The following is a 13,784-nucleotide window of genomic DNA, read 5'->3' as shown; positions in this document are numbered from 1 at the left end:
CGATGCTGCTCAGAGAGGAGACGCTGCTGTCCACGTCTCTCCTCCGGCCGGCAGCTCTCCGAGCCCACGGGAGGCTTTTCCCGCGGGCTCCCGGGCGCGGGCTGAGGACCCGCATTCCCGCAGCACCGGAGGCCGGGCCGGGTCGCCCCGCCGCCCGTCTCCAGCCCCGCCGCTCCCCGCAGAGCCGCCCGGCGGGTCCCCACGGGCCGCCCCCGCCCCGCCCCGGCGAGGATGTGACGCCACGGGGCCGCCCCTCGCGGGCGCGGCTCTGAAATAGGGCTCGGCCGCCGCCGCCGGGCAGCGGAGCCGCGGAGCAGCGCGGCCATGCCCGTCCCCGCCGCGCCCCGCAGCCTGGCCGCCGCCGCCCCCGCCGGCAAGGCCAAGCTCACGCACCCCGGCAAGGCCATCCTGGCAGGTAAGGGGCTCCCGCGGCTCTCCTGGGGACCGCCGCTGCCAGCGTGGGCATCCGGCTGGGCGGGGGCTGCCGGACCCGCCCTGGGGCGGCGGCGCTCCCGCAGGTGATGCTCCGTCCCGGGACTGCCGCCCCTGTCCCGCTGCCCGCGGAAGGCGATCCCGCCGGACCGGGGTTTCCCTTCAGCTACAGCCGAAGAGCTCCCGCAGCTGCATCCCGGGCAGTGGACGCTGGCTCCGGAGCTCCCGCTGCCCGCGGACAGCCCAGCACCTTGCCGGGCTGTTTCTGTACCCGGTGGTGCAGACGGGAAGGTGCCGGTGGGCTCGGACATGACGCGGGGCGAGCGGCGCTCGATGGTTCGGCAGGAGGGAGCGGAACTGATGGGAGAGGCTGGTGGCAACAGGGGCCCCACATGCTCACCCGCGGGTGTAATGGGACAGGGCTGAAGCAACAGCAGTCAGTTGTCCTTGCCCCAGCTGTGTCCCAGATGCTGCGCTGGTAGTGCTTCTCTCAAGGCTGCTCGGTCACTCCTTTGTGCCTGAGCATCAGTCGCTATGGATCTGGGCGTGTTTTCCCGTCCGGTCCTGACCACTTCCATGGGATGAAAGCAGGCTCCGGGTGCAGCAGTAACGGCAGAGTTAACGGTCTGCCTCCTGCTTGTGCCTGTTTCGAGCTCCGAGCTGAATGGAGTCCAAGACAGTCGCAGGCTTGTTAAACTCCTTTGTAGCTGTTCATTAGCTCCCTGTTTTCTCCTGCCAGTCGCAGGACGATTCCCAGAGTGGAGATTAGCGTCTTTGTTTTGAAATGAGCCATCGAAGCCTCGACATGATCGGCATGTTTAGAGCTTTTGTGTTTTCCAGCTAATTCCCCCTCCTACGATCGTGCCTTTGTTTGTCTGTCCGACTCCCTGCTCCCCTCCAGGGGCAGAGCTGCGGGCTCCGGCCGCGGCCCCGGGGAGCAGCGGGCTGTGGCCGCTCGGGCCGTGCCCCCGCAGCCGAGAGCCGCCGGCGGTGGGTGCCGAGGGCTCCAGGGCCCGTGTCCGGGAGGGGACTGTGCTAGCACTCGGCTGCCTGGCCCAAGGGCTGCGGCACAAAGCAGGAGGGCAGCCTCCTACCAGAGGGAGCCTTCTCGCTCAACTGAGCCCTTCGGTGAGACCGGGCTCCCTCCGAGCTCTGTGTCCCTCTCAAAATTGGTTGGCTTTTTTCAGGCCTTTTGACTTAAAGATCTTTTAAATAGGATTTAGTCCAATGTTAAGATGGGAAGGACAGGATGCTTCCTTCTTGTCCATCCTTCTCAGTCTTCCCCAGCTTGCTGTCCATGTACAGTGAATGCATTAGGTTGTGACTGCCTCGACCATTGTACCAGGATACTGCCACAGATCTTGTGTAGATCCGTAATCAGGATCATCATCTTACCAGAGTCACCTTCCTGTGAGAGAGGATGCAGCAGACTTGCTCTGCTCTCCCTGCCAGAAGAGTTGCTGTGGGTATCCCTGGAAGCTGTCCCGGTGTAAACAAAGGGACATGGTGCTTGTGGCCTTTGCCAGGTGCCAGGCTGGGCAATACAGCCCAAAGCTGTATGTGCACCTGCCCGGGGGGGCCTTCTGGGCTTATGTGAAGCTGCAGAGGTAGAAGAAAAACCCTATTGAGATGCTGGTCTTCTCCTCAGAGGCCGTAATCAGAGTAATTGGTTAATGGGCAGAAGTCCAGCCGAGCCTCTGTGGCATCTAATTGTATTAGAGAACCACAGAAATGGGAGAAAGCTGCTGTTAACTCCCTGTACCCTGGTCTGCTCAGCTCTCCAGCCCCTCGCTGGGGGATGCAGTGCTGTTTGTGGCTGTCTCTGCTGACTTCAGGGGGTTTGCTGATGCCCTCAGACTTTCTCATCTGACATCTGTCTGCACAACAGGGGTATGTGCTTCAAAGCTCCATGTTCTGGAGAGCTGGAGGTGTTAAGATGGAACATTCCTGCTGTGCCTGTGCTGGTGGAGTTAAATAAGCCATCATCCCACCCTGGGTGCGTATCTGCTCCCAGACCCTGTGTGTAATTGGGATCCTCTGCCAGGGAGGCACAGCTCCCTGGGCTGCCCAGACCTCAACTGGCTGGGGTTGGCTCTCTTCTGAAGAGATGCAAGTGAAGTTCTGTCTGCCAAGAGCTCTTCTCCTTCAGTTGTCGCAACAGACAAAACACAAGGTTAAAAATTAATTTGCTAATGGGCTCTCCTTTGTCCAAGCAGCTGTTGTGTGCCAAGGCAGCACTTCACCTTGCAGTGACAATGCTGCTGTGGCCATGTGTGGCCTGAGCACATGAAGGCAGCTCGGCCTATTCTGCTGAGTAACAACCTGTTAGCAGGCAGGCCAGGAGGCCAGCCCTGTCTCCAGCCTCCCACAGCCAGCTTCCCCATTTTGTGCCATGGTTTCCAAACAGCCCACCAGACTCCTGTCCCTCCCACAGCATCCTGAAGGGCTGGGTGCTGCTGTGCTCCTAGCAAAGGGCCACACTCCAGTGGGGAGCTTGAAATAAAGGTGGTTAAGTGGTGAGACAGGAATGCTGGTGGCAGGGCTGGTGGGACAGCCATCAGTCACCTCTGGGATTCCTGAGAGTGCTCCTTCCGTGGGTTTTTAGATGCCACGTTGGGTCAGCTCGAGTCTTCCTGCAGTGTAGGCTATTTCCTGCCCAGCACAAATGTCTTTGCCATTTGCAGGCAAACCCTTGCACCCCTGCCCTCCTCTTGAGGACTTCGCTCGTGGTTAGCAGTGCTCATTTGATGAAAGGCTCTGCCTGCCCTTGCCAGGGTTAAGTACAGCCTTATTCTGTTTTTAGCCAGCTTTAAATGCTGGGGTCTGCTCCCTCCCACAGAGAACTCCCAGCTGCCTTGCTCTCTGCATGGTATCTCTGCTCACCCGGGGGCTGTTGCACAGTTGCTGTTTCTACCTACACCTAATCCTGCCTGGCCAGGGAGGCAGGACGCCTGGATGCTGTCCTACACAGTGCTGGATTTGGAAAGAGCACACAGGGGCCGTGGCTGCCACCCTGGTGTTGGGTACCACTGGCAAATGGCAGTGATGGGCACCAGAGTCCTAGGGGGAGCATGGGCAGGGAGAGGGATTCAGGGAGAGAGAAGGGCCTGAAGAGAGGGTAGGGCATGAGGAGGGTTCAGCAAGGGAGCCCAGGCTCCTGAACAAAGCAGTAATTGGAGCTTCAGTTTCCTCTTCTTTGTTAATCCTTGATATTATCTTTCTTAGGAAAAGCTGTACCTGCAGAGGAGAGGAGTCACTGGGTGTGAAAGCTGAGACTTGCCTCTTGCAGAGCAGGTCTCCTTTGCCCAAAGTCCCAAGTCCATCTGGATTTCCAGGGCCTTTGCTCTCAGGAGACAGTGTGAGGGAGGTTATGGTGCTGTGAATGGCTGTGATCCAGCACACTCCCTGATTTTGAGATAGATGCCTGGTGCTCACAGCAGAGGGGGGGATGTTTCCCCCTTCATGCTGAGCCGGGTGGAGGCTAAGTGCAACCAGGGGGAAAGATTGGTGAGCATGGAGGGAACCAGTCCTGCCAGGTCTGCTGGCCCTCAGCACATCACTCCTGCAGTGGTTTCTCCTGCAGTTGCCTCCTGTGGCTGTCATCTGTTTGGGGCACAAGGACCGTGGTAGCCTTGGGTGAGTCCCTGGCTGCCTGGGAGCCCTCATGGGCTGCAGAGGAAAACTGCAAGAGCCCCAATGTCCTTCATGGGAGGGGGATGTCAGCCCCAGGGGTGTCCCTTCGGTCTGAGTGGATTCTGTATGAGCTGGGGTTGACCCTGGGCTCTGAAATGTGAGTTTCTGAGATTTTCACATACCTGATGCTCTGCTTGACATTCTGCAGGCAACCATTTTCTCTGGGCTGATGTAAATGATGGGAAGGAGTCGTCCGTCTTCCCCAGACAATGAGCACCATGAGCTGACAGCTTGGGGATGTTGCAGCATCTCTCAGCTCTGACAGCCTTGTGTGGTGCATGCCAATGCAGCCTCCCTGCTCCTGCTTGTGCCCTGAGGTCTCAGGTCATCTCTTGACAGCAGGGATTGATTTTTGGCCATCTCTTCTCTCACCCTGTGCTCCAGTGCTCGGTGACAGCAGTCACTTCCCTGTGCTGGGGGCTGGGAGATCAGAGCCTGTCCCCAGGGAAATCTCAGTCCTGGCAGTGGCTCCTTCATCCAGCTACAGGGCTGTGCTCGGGGTGCCATCCAACAGCCTTGGGCTCTGGCATCAGCTCCCTGGTGTGTGTCTTAAGAGAGTTTTTGACACTTGAAAAGTTGGTGTTAAGGGGGGAGATGGCCAGGAGGCAGCTCATGGTGACAAACATGAAGTCTTGAGGTGTGCAGGGCAATGGGGAGAAGGTGACTTGAGCAGGACAAAGAACCTGGCAATCCCCAAAGGTGGAATCGACACCAAAGGCAGAGGATGCTGTGACTGCAAGCACAGGGAAATGGCTTCTGCCGTCATACTCCCAGTTTAAAATGTAGTAATGATTAATTGTCGTATTAAGAAATAAATGCAAAGAGGTGAAGAATGGGTGAGTTGTGAAAGGGCAGCCTGTTCAAACAGGACAGTTCCAGTAAGACTCAGGACAGATGATTTCATGCCATCCGTCGCGTTATCTGCCGCGCTGTTTGCACGGGGCTGTTTACCCACCGTGGCACAGGGTACAGGGGCACCTCTCATGTTTGCCATCCTGTATCCCGGGGGGGTCAGACTGCCGCCAGCCTGCCTGCAGCACGCTCCCGTCACCAAAGCAGCAGTGAGTGTGTGTTTAGTGCTGGACATGCTGAACCCCTGGCCTTGCCCCTGTCAGACAGAGACCTTCCTAACCCCAGCAGGGACAGACACCCTCTGAGCCTGCTGACCTGTTGCAGGACACGTTTTTTCCCTTCTAACCAAAACACAGGTAAAACTTCTGGCAGCCTGGTTTGGGGAAGCAGCCTTCCCCATCTCAGCACCGAGTCAGACTTTTGGTGGCAGAGCTGCCCCCGTGGTGGTTTTCCAGAAGGATGTGGCTGCGGATGGGTGGTGAAGGACTGTCCGTGGCCGGAGGGAGGACGGCAGTGCTGGAGCTGTGCCCGGAGCCAGCTGTCCTGGAGAGCTGCAGCCCCAGCGAGGCTCTCACAAGATGGCCCGTGCTGGAAGTGCCGGGCGGGTGGAGCTGTTGAACCCGTTTCCCCGCCGCAGGCAGGCAGGGCAGGATTGCTCCACGGCCGTGGATGGGTGAAGAGCAGCCTGGATGGCTGCCAGGGGGGTTGGTCCCTCGGTGTGGGGAGCAGAGACCTGTCACAAGCTGCTGGTGGGTGTTTCTGCCTTCCTGGTTCATAGCAGCCTGATGGTCTTTGGTTCTTGGGGCTTTTTTTTCCCTTATTTCCCCATGTCTAAAAGCTGTGTTGGCTAATGGGAAAGGGCACCAAGTCCCCTTGTGAGAGCAGTGCACGCTGTAAGCACAGCACCCAGGAGCTGGGCAGGATTGCACCCGTGTGTGCTCCGTGTCAGCTGCTCACATGGTCAGCTGCTCTGCTCACCCCGTCCTGCTGCACGTGGGCTGGGAGCCCCCAAAATGGGGAACTCAGGGCTCAGCTTCCACTGAGAGCCTGTTCATGCCTTCCCACCGTCCTGAGCTGCCCAGCTGACAGAGCTGAGAAACTTCAGGAATGGGCCCTGGGAGAGCTCTGCTGCTTAGCTTCCAGACCCTTAGGAATAATTCCCTGTGGCCTGAAAGCATCCTAACGAATCTGAAGTTAAAAGGTGCTTTTTATATGGAAATCAGGTGCTGGTATGTCAGCATGTGAAATTACTCTTAAAATGGAGAGACTGAAATTGCTCTCCAGGTGCTCACTTCTCATCAAAGCTGCACAGCGACCTGCTGCTCCATCACTGCAGGAGCAGGATGCTTTTGCAGGCACAGCCACTTGCAGGAGTGGCAGAGGGGCCAGTGCCACCTCCTGCCCCTCTGTGGCTCCCAGACCGGGCAGAGTGTGTTCATTGGGGCACTTGTCTCTGGGTAGGAGTTTGCAGTGCCAGTCCTGAGGTTTGTGTCAGTGCTGGGGCTCTGCTTGTCTTCCCCATCGCAGCTGCATCCTCCTGCCTTCAGCACTGGTCTGGAGCTGGGGTCCCTGGGTCGGGGTCAGTGGTGTCCCAGAAGCTGGACCTGCGTGTGCTAATGCCATCACGTGTTGTGTGAGCTTTGCAGGGGCAACACCCTGCCACTGTCCCCAAAAAACCCTCTTCTCCCTCCTGCCAGCTCTCCCCAGTTGTGCCCAAGGGCTGCAGGCGTGTCGTCAAAGGACAGCCTCCTCGGGCCTCTCCGCTGGGGAGAGATAAACCTTTTCTGTGAAAACTGCCAGGGTATTTTCCCTTCTCTCCCTTCCCGCTGAGCCTGCAATATCAGGATGGCTGGCAGCTGGAACTCCTGCAGGCTTGCTGCAGGCAGGGAGCCATTCCTGCTGCTGGGAGTGGGATCCCCCCGCCGGGGGCAGCTTCCCTGGGGCCGGGCAGAGCGACCTTCCCTGAAGGACATTCCCTGTCCTCCGGCTCTGCTGCATCCAGCGAACAGCCAGAGCCTTGGCCCGGCGTCTCAGCTGCCCCGTGTGCTCTTTCACCTCCTGAGTGCTGCTGTCCCTGCTGACTCCGCGGTGTTGCAAGAGCTGGAGCTGCTGTTTAAAGTCCGGGTAAACAGGTTGCAAAGTCCCCGAGCCCTGGAGAGGGAGGGGATTGGACAAAGCTGCCGCTCATGAGCAGTGGAGTGATTTATTTGCACAGAGTGAGGTTTCTTTCTGCCGGGGTAAAACTGTGTGGGGAGAGGAGATGACAGCAGAGCAGGACCTCTGATGGGTCTTGCTTCCAGGAGGCTGCAGGGCGGGTGGCCTGTGCCTGTGGGCAAAAGAAAAGGGATTAAAATTGCCACAAGTCATGGAGTGTGTCCAGTGTCTCTGCTCTGTGCACCTTCCCATGGGATTTGAGGCCAGAACAACACTGGGGAATAGGGAGGGGACCTGGCAGCATGGGTGCCCTGTTCCTTCATCCTTGGCTAGGGCAGCCTCATTGCCCTGGAGGCTGCCAGTTCCCAGGAACAACGTGCTGTTCCTTAGCTGGCCTCCTGTGGATGGCTTTACCCGTGGGATGCTGGGCAGAGGCTCTGCCTCCCCTGCACCCAAGTGTGGCTGCTGGGCTGAGCAGGTTGCAGGAGGTGCAGCGTCTCTCCCTGTAGCGTTTGGTGTGGCTGCCATGAGCTGAGGTGCTGCTTGCCCCAGGACTGCTGCTTGTCCTGGGTGCTTCCCTGCTGTGTGGCTCCTGGTTGTGCTGGGGCACCGAGAGAGAAAAGATATTTATGGTGCTTAAAATGCCCAGCATTTCAGTTCTGCAGTGTAGGAGGGAGGGCAGTGGCCTTGGCAGCACCTGGGGCGTTGATGTGGCTGTGGTGGCGTGAGGCTGGTGACACAGTGGTGTGTGGAGAGGTGCCAGCTGTTGCTCAGTTTTTTAGGGACTGTTGCACCCATCTGGAAGACATTATTGCTCATGGAGCTGCTCTCTGCTCCTGCAGGAGAAATTAGTGTTCAGGTCTCTCCTGCCGTGGGACCAGCAGTGTGTGCCACTCTGACAGACACGCCAAGGGCAGGAGAGCGTGGAGGGGGCAGCAGGGGTGCTCTGGGGGCTGGTGGCTGTCCTGCTGTGATGCCCCAGGGGAGCTGTTGGCTGGCTGCAGTGCAGTGGGCTGGCCCAGAGCAGCGGGTGCTGCGGAGGCTCAGGGCCAGCAGTGGGCACCCAGCCCTGCCTCCTGACAACTGCCCGCCTGGGCTGGGCCGGGCAGCTCCAGCCCCCTGCGAGCACAGTGGGAAACAAGGAGCCTTTGTTTGCTGTGGCAGAGCTGGGCTGGCCTCGTTCCCTGTCCCCACGGGGCCGGGATGCTGCCTGGCTGGGCTGGCGTGTCCTGCCTTGGGTACTCAGTGTCACGGTGTCCCCATCCGTGCCGTGCCAGTGGGAGGAGTGGGATGCTCTTTGAGCACGAAGCTGAGCTCTGAGCTTTGCATTGCCTCGGTGCTGTCGAGGCTGGCCTGGCTTCTTGGCTCTCTGGGTAAGACGGTGCAGCCTGGTGCTTTTTGTGCCTGGAGGGAAAAGCCAGCTTAAGGCTGTTTTAAGATTGGTGCTGCTCAGCTCTGGAGGAATGTGGGGAGGCTGCTTTTCCCTTTCCCCTAGAAGGGCTGGGCTGAGAGGAGGCAGCAGTGCTCCTGAGGATGCCAGTTACCAGTGGCATTGACAGGGGGCAGCCGGCAACTCCAGAGAGATCTCTTGCACACGTGGAGTGCAGAAGAAATTGGACTTTGTGAGAAAGACTGCTGGTCCAAGGAGTTGGTGCTGCCTGCTGTTGTCACAGGGAGCAGCCATGGGCTGTGGTGTCCCCTATCAGCATCCCGTCATGGGGGTGCTGATAAGCAGAGCTGTGCCACGTGGCAGCAGCCTGTGCTTCACTGCAGAGCAGGATAACAACCGCTCACCCAGTCCCAGCCTCTCCTACAGAGGCAGTGTGTTCCTTGCTGGGGTGTCCCCTGGGCCGTGGTGGGGCTGCAAGCCTGGCAGTGGGGGCCACAGACCTGCTGAGTCACACCCAGGACACGGCCAGGCTGGAGGAACCACTGGAGGCTGTACAGGGCACTGGGAGCTGGCAGCCCACCTGACCACACACAGCTCCTGTGGGCTGCAGCACGATTCACCTTCCCTGGGCAAGGAGCAGGGGTGGGCTGCTCACAACACCGCTCAGGGTGGTGTTGACCCCAGTGACAGTGCCCTGTCCTGGGCTGGGCAGGGTTGGCCCTGTGTGACCTGAGGGAGCTCAAAGGGCCCCTGCTGCTGGGCGGGAGCTGGGCACACTTTGATGTGAGGAAGTGCTCTGTGATCCATCCTGGCCGGATGGGCTGAGCTCAGCTCCCCCAGCACAGCTGGGTCCGGCCATGCTGAGGGGAGCCCCAGAGCTGAGAGCCAGCGTCCCTTGCTGCCCAGGCCATCAGGAAAGGCTGCAGACGGTGTAATCAGTGCCCAGCAGCTGCCACTGCAGGAGCCCGGGGCAGCCAGACAGGCTTGATGGTAATTGTGCTTCCTGCCAGCACAGCCAGGTCTGCAGATGGGCTCCTGCTGGTGTGGGAGCGGTGCTGAGCTGCTGCAGCACTGCTGGGTTTGTACATCCCAGTGCTGGCAGCTCACCTGGAGGTGCAAGGCTCCAGGGAAGGAGAGGTACCTTTGAGGGACACCACACGAAATGGGCAGCCGTGTGTGCGGTGTTTTGCCCTGTTTTCCCACCCCTTTGCCCAGACTCCTTGACAGCCCTTGCCACGGTAGGGCAGTGACACCCATGAAAGGCACCAGGTTGGCACAGGGTCCTGCTGCTGTGTGGAGTCCTCGGGGTTTTGGTGAGGACAGGGATATCGTGTCCCAGCCCAGACGTGGCTGCCAGAGGTCCCAGGCCCAGCTATCATGGAGCTGAGAGCAGCCATGTGGCACTGAAAGGGCACAGTGCTGCTCCTGCCTCAGTGTCCCTTCCTCTCCCGTGCAGGTGGCCTGGCTGGAGGGATTGAGATCTGCATCACATTCCCTACGGAGTATGTGAAGACACAGCTGCAGCTGGATGAGAAGGCAAACCCTCCCCGCTACAAGGGCATTGGTGAGAGCCCCTCTCTGGCTTTGGGCCTCCTGGGGAGCCTGGCTGGTGCCGGCGGGGCGGTGTTGGGTGTCCCCTGGCGTGGCGGGTGACAGCGGCCCCGCTGTGCTCTGCCGCAGGGGACTGTGTGAAGCAGACTGTCCGTGACCATGGCATCCGGGGGCTGTACCGGGGGCTCAGCTCGCTGCTGTACGGCTCCATCCCCAAGGCTGCCGTCAGGTACGTGCCCCCAGGGCAAGGGGTGAGTGTGGGGACAGCAGCAAACAAGGGGGTGGCTCTGCCCTTGGTGTTTCCATTGGCATTTTACCAAAACCGTGTGGCTTCCCGTGCAGGGAGGGTCCTCTCACAGGGTGTGCAGCTGCTCCTGGAGACAGACCCAGAGCCAGGGGGATGCCCACCCCCATCTGGGGGCCCAGGGGTTGGCACAGTGGCTCCTTTGCAGGTTCGGGATGTTCGAGTTCCTCAGCAACCAGATGAGAGACGAGCAGGGGCGGCTGGACAGCACGCGGGGCCTCATCTGCGGGCTGGGGGCTGGCGTGGCTGAGGCTGTGGCCGTGGTCTGCCCCATGGAGACTGTGAAGGTGGGTGGGTGTGGCTGCCACTGTCCCCTGCCTTGGCACCCCTCGCTGGGCTGGGCTGGGAGGGGGCAAAACCCAGGGATGCCCGACTTCTGGGGACCTGAGGGCTGCACGCATTTGCCCAAGACAGTTTTGTAGGGGAGGATGTGATGCTGGAAAACCCTGTGGAGGTCAAGTCAGGTGGCCCTGATCCCTTCCCCACTCCAGGGAGGAGCCCCACATGGCTGCTTTCAGCGCCAGTTTCCCAGGTTTGGGACAGGCTTTCCCCATGATCTCTCCCAGAGCTGCCTGGCTCCACGGGTCGGCTCTGGTCTTGGGACCGTCCCTGGAACAAGGCAGGAGGTGGCTGACAGCCCTTGGGGCCATCACATCTGCATTACCTCAGCCAGGACAAGTGCATCATCTCCTTGTAGGTGAAGTTTATCCATGACCAGACCTCTCCCAACCCCAAATACCGTGGTTTCTTCCATGGCGTCCGGGAGATCGTTCGGGAACAGGGTGAGTCCCAGGAAAGTGGCGCCCTGACTCCCTGAGTACTGCCATGCTGTGGGGACAGGGTGGGACACGTGGCCTGGGGAGATTTTTCTCTGCCACTTGAGGCTGATCTCCTCTCCAACACTCTCTTCTTGCAGGACTGAGGGGGACCTACCAGGGTTTGACTGCGACTGTCCTCAAGCAAGGATCAAACCAGGCCATCCGCTTCTTCGTCATGACCTCCCTGAGGAACTGGTACAAAGGTACGGTTCCCTTGGCCCCCCAGGCCACCCTGCCTGTGCCTCTGGCTCCCTAACCCTTGGGAGCCATCTACACATCCCGTTTCTCATGGCGCAGTTGTTTTGGGGGAAAATGAATACCAGGGCGGGGTGGCACAAACTTGTGGGGCTGACAGGTCCTAGTGCTGGAGCATTTCACTTTGACACCCACCCTAAGCCCTGTGGGGCAGCGTGGGCTGTGTGGGGCAGGTGCTGCTGGATGGATCCCACCTCAGCACTGCACCCTGACCACAAGCAGCCAGACCTGGCACCTTCCTTGCAGGCTCCCTTGGAGCCTGTGGAAATCCCACCACCACTCTGCCCTCAACCTCTCTTCCTTCCCAGGGGACAATCCCAACAAGGTCATGAACCCCTTCATAACAGGGGTGTTTGGAGCCCTTGCTGGAGCTGCGAGTGTCTTTGGCAACACCCCCTTGGATGTGGTGAAGACCAGGATGCAGGTACAGTGCCAGGGCCTGGTGTGGGACTGTCCTGTCTGCAGCAGCCTGGGGGCACCCCCTGCCTGGGGGCTGTTCTGTGCAGTCCCTGGGGCAGGCACACAATGCCTGCGAGATTTGTTTGGGGAGATGTCTGGGATTGCTCCTGAGCCATGGGGAGTGTTTGCATGGAGGTGGGGACATCCCTGTGGGCTCTGATGTTCTGCAGCAGTGGAAAGAGATCAGTTCCTTATGGCATACCCGCAGCTCTCTACCTCCCCCCCAAAGTGCTCCAGATGCAGCCCTGGCTCTGGCCTCTGATCCTGCTTTTCCCTTCCCACAGGGGCTGGAAGCGCACAAGTACAAGAACACCTGGGACTGCGCCTACCAGATCATGAAACATGAAGGGCCCCTGGCGTAAGCTCTGCGGTGGGGGTGGCTGGTGGGGCACATGGGCAGGGAAGGGGCTGTGAGAGAACCCAGCCCCACCGCCCCCTCTCTGTCCCTGGCAGGTTTTACAAGGGTACAGTGCCTCGCTTGGGCCGTGTGTGTCTTGACGTGGCCATCGTCTTCATCATCTACGATGAGGTGGTCAAATTCCTCAACAAGGTGTGGAAAACAGACTGAGGGGCTGGGCCAGGCAGCCCCCGCCTCCTGTGCTCTGCAGGGCTTCAGCTGGAGAGCAGAGACCAAACCCACACCCACCTGTGGCGCTGCTGGGGCCAGGTCTGCCCGGCACACCCCAAACCTGGCCACCTTTATCTTTAGGAACAGGCTCCGGAGCAGGTTAATTACTAGTTGTGTGCTGAAAGGAGCAGGGAGGGAGCAGCATTCCACCATCCCAACCCCCACCATCCCAGTCATGCCCGTCCCAATCTGCTGGTGACAGTTTTCCCCAGCCCCACATCAGCTGTGTGTGCTGGTTAAGCAGGCTGAGATGTCCCTTGGATAGTGGCCTTGGGGCCCCCAGCAGCCAGGAGCTCTTGACTGCCTGGGGAGCAGCTCTTTTGGGGGTGCTGAGAGCCCCCTTGAGCCATATGAGTGCAATGCCAAGCTGACAGTGTACATCACAAGCTGACAATGGGGCTGATGCCACTGGCAGGGTCACAGCAGCTCCTGGAGGGGGCCCAACAGCCCTGCACCCCCTGGGATGGGAGGGCAGTGACCCCCTGGTGTGACCCAAGCTCCTTCCTCCCTCCCTGCCAGCACCAAGACCACCGGTGTACAACATCCCATCCCATCCCATCCCATCCCATCCCATCCCATCCCATCCCAGGGATCCTGCTCAGCCCCGGGCTGCTGAGCAGCGGTTGCCCAGAGTTGCACATACAGCCAGGCCTTTAGTTCTGCTCACTGTGGGCTGGGGTTGGGGTGAGCCGGGTGCCCCCTCACCTGCCGTTTACAGCCGAGGCGTGTGCGAGCCGGGGCCAGGAGCTGCAGCCCCACGCCAGGCTCAGCCCCTCGGCCAGGGGTGCAAACCCCTTTCTTCTGCCACATTCCCCGCATCTGCCCTCCTGCCGCATCTCTGTGGTGCCGTAGGTGATCTCGTAGCTTTTGGAGCTTCACGCTGACTCACTAACACACGTGGCTGTGGGGCTGGAGCCCTGCCCTGCCCGTGCCAGGCTGGCCCCACTGGATTTGTGCCAAATTTCTCCCTGAGGGAGCTGGGGATGCAGGAGCCAGGGCTGAACCCATCCCTCCTCCCTCTTGAAGCCAGCGATGAGCTCAGCCTTAACACAGGAGGGTGAAGGAGGAAAGCCTGGGCACGGTTTACCTGCGGCTTTCGGCTCTGAAGCCAGTGAGGGTTGCATTAGGTGTTTTTTTTTTTTATTATTATTCTGTTTTACATTCGCAATTTGAATAAAATCAGTCTGGCTTTAGCAGCTGTGTTGGCGTCTGGGCTGTGCTGAGTGGGCAGAGTGGCTCCTGCCCTGT

The 13,784-nt window shown here is 59.7% G+C and overlaps 1 protein-coding gene across 2 annotated transcripts; it reads left to right on the top strand.

The window, feature by feature from the left end:
- Positions 1 to 259: 259 nt before the first annotated feature.
- Positions 260 to 13,729, top strand: SLC25A1 (solute carrier family 25 member 1). 2 transcript variants are annotated; one of them, XM_066331368.1, is made up of 9 exons: positions 260 to 415; positions 9,978 to 10,085; positions 10,202 to 10,301; positions 10,525 to 10,663; positions 11,074 to 11,158; positions 11,293 to 11,397; positions 11,758 to 11,873; positions 12,193 to 12,266; positions 12,362 to 13,729. In XM_066331368.1, exons 1-9 carry the CDS (start codon positions 325 to 327, stop codon positions 12,474 to 12,476), a joined length of 933 nt encoding a protein of 310 aa, XP_066187465.1. In that variant the 5' UTR covers positions 260 to 324; the 3' UTR covers positions 12,477 to 13,729. The 2 variants fall into 2 exon arrangements, with proteins under 2 accessions (XP_066187465.1, XP_066187466.1); XM_066331369.1 differs by lacking the exon at positions 260 to 415 and adding an exon at positions 6,809 to 7,101.
- The last annotated feature ends 55 nt before the right edge of the window (positions 13,730 to 13,784 follow it).

Source organism: Sylvia atricapilla, chromosome 17 (genome assembly GCF_009819655.1).
Source record: "Sylvia atricapilla isolate bSylAtr1 chromosome 17, bSylAtr1.pri, whole genome shotgun sequence".
Lineage (NCBI taxonomy): Eukaryota > Metazoa > Chordata > Aves > Passeriformes > Sylviidae > Sylvia > Sylvia atricapilla.
The sequence above is the reverse complement of the archived record's forward strand: the minus strand, read 5'-3'. Positions and strand labels throughout refer to the sequence as shown.

Coding starts and splice junctions, on each gene's coding strand:
- SLC25A1 (XM_066331368.1), top strand. CDS start 325: ATGCCCGTCCCCGCCGCGCCCCGCAGCCTGGCCGCCGCCGCCCCCGCC. Junction 416..9,977: donor CGGCAAGGCCATCCTGGCAG/GTAAGGGGCTCC, acceptor TCTCCCGTGCAG/GTGGCCTGGCTGGAGGGATT. Junction 10,086..10,201: donor TCCCCGCTACAAGGGCATTG/GTGAGAGCCCCT, acceptor GCTCTGCCGCAG/GGGACTGTGTGAAGCAGACT.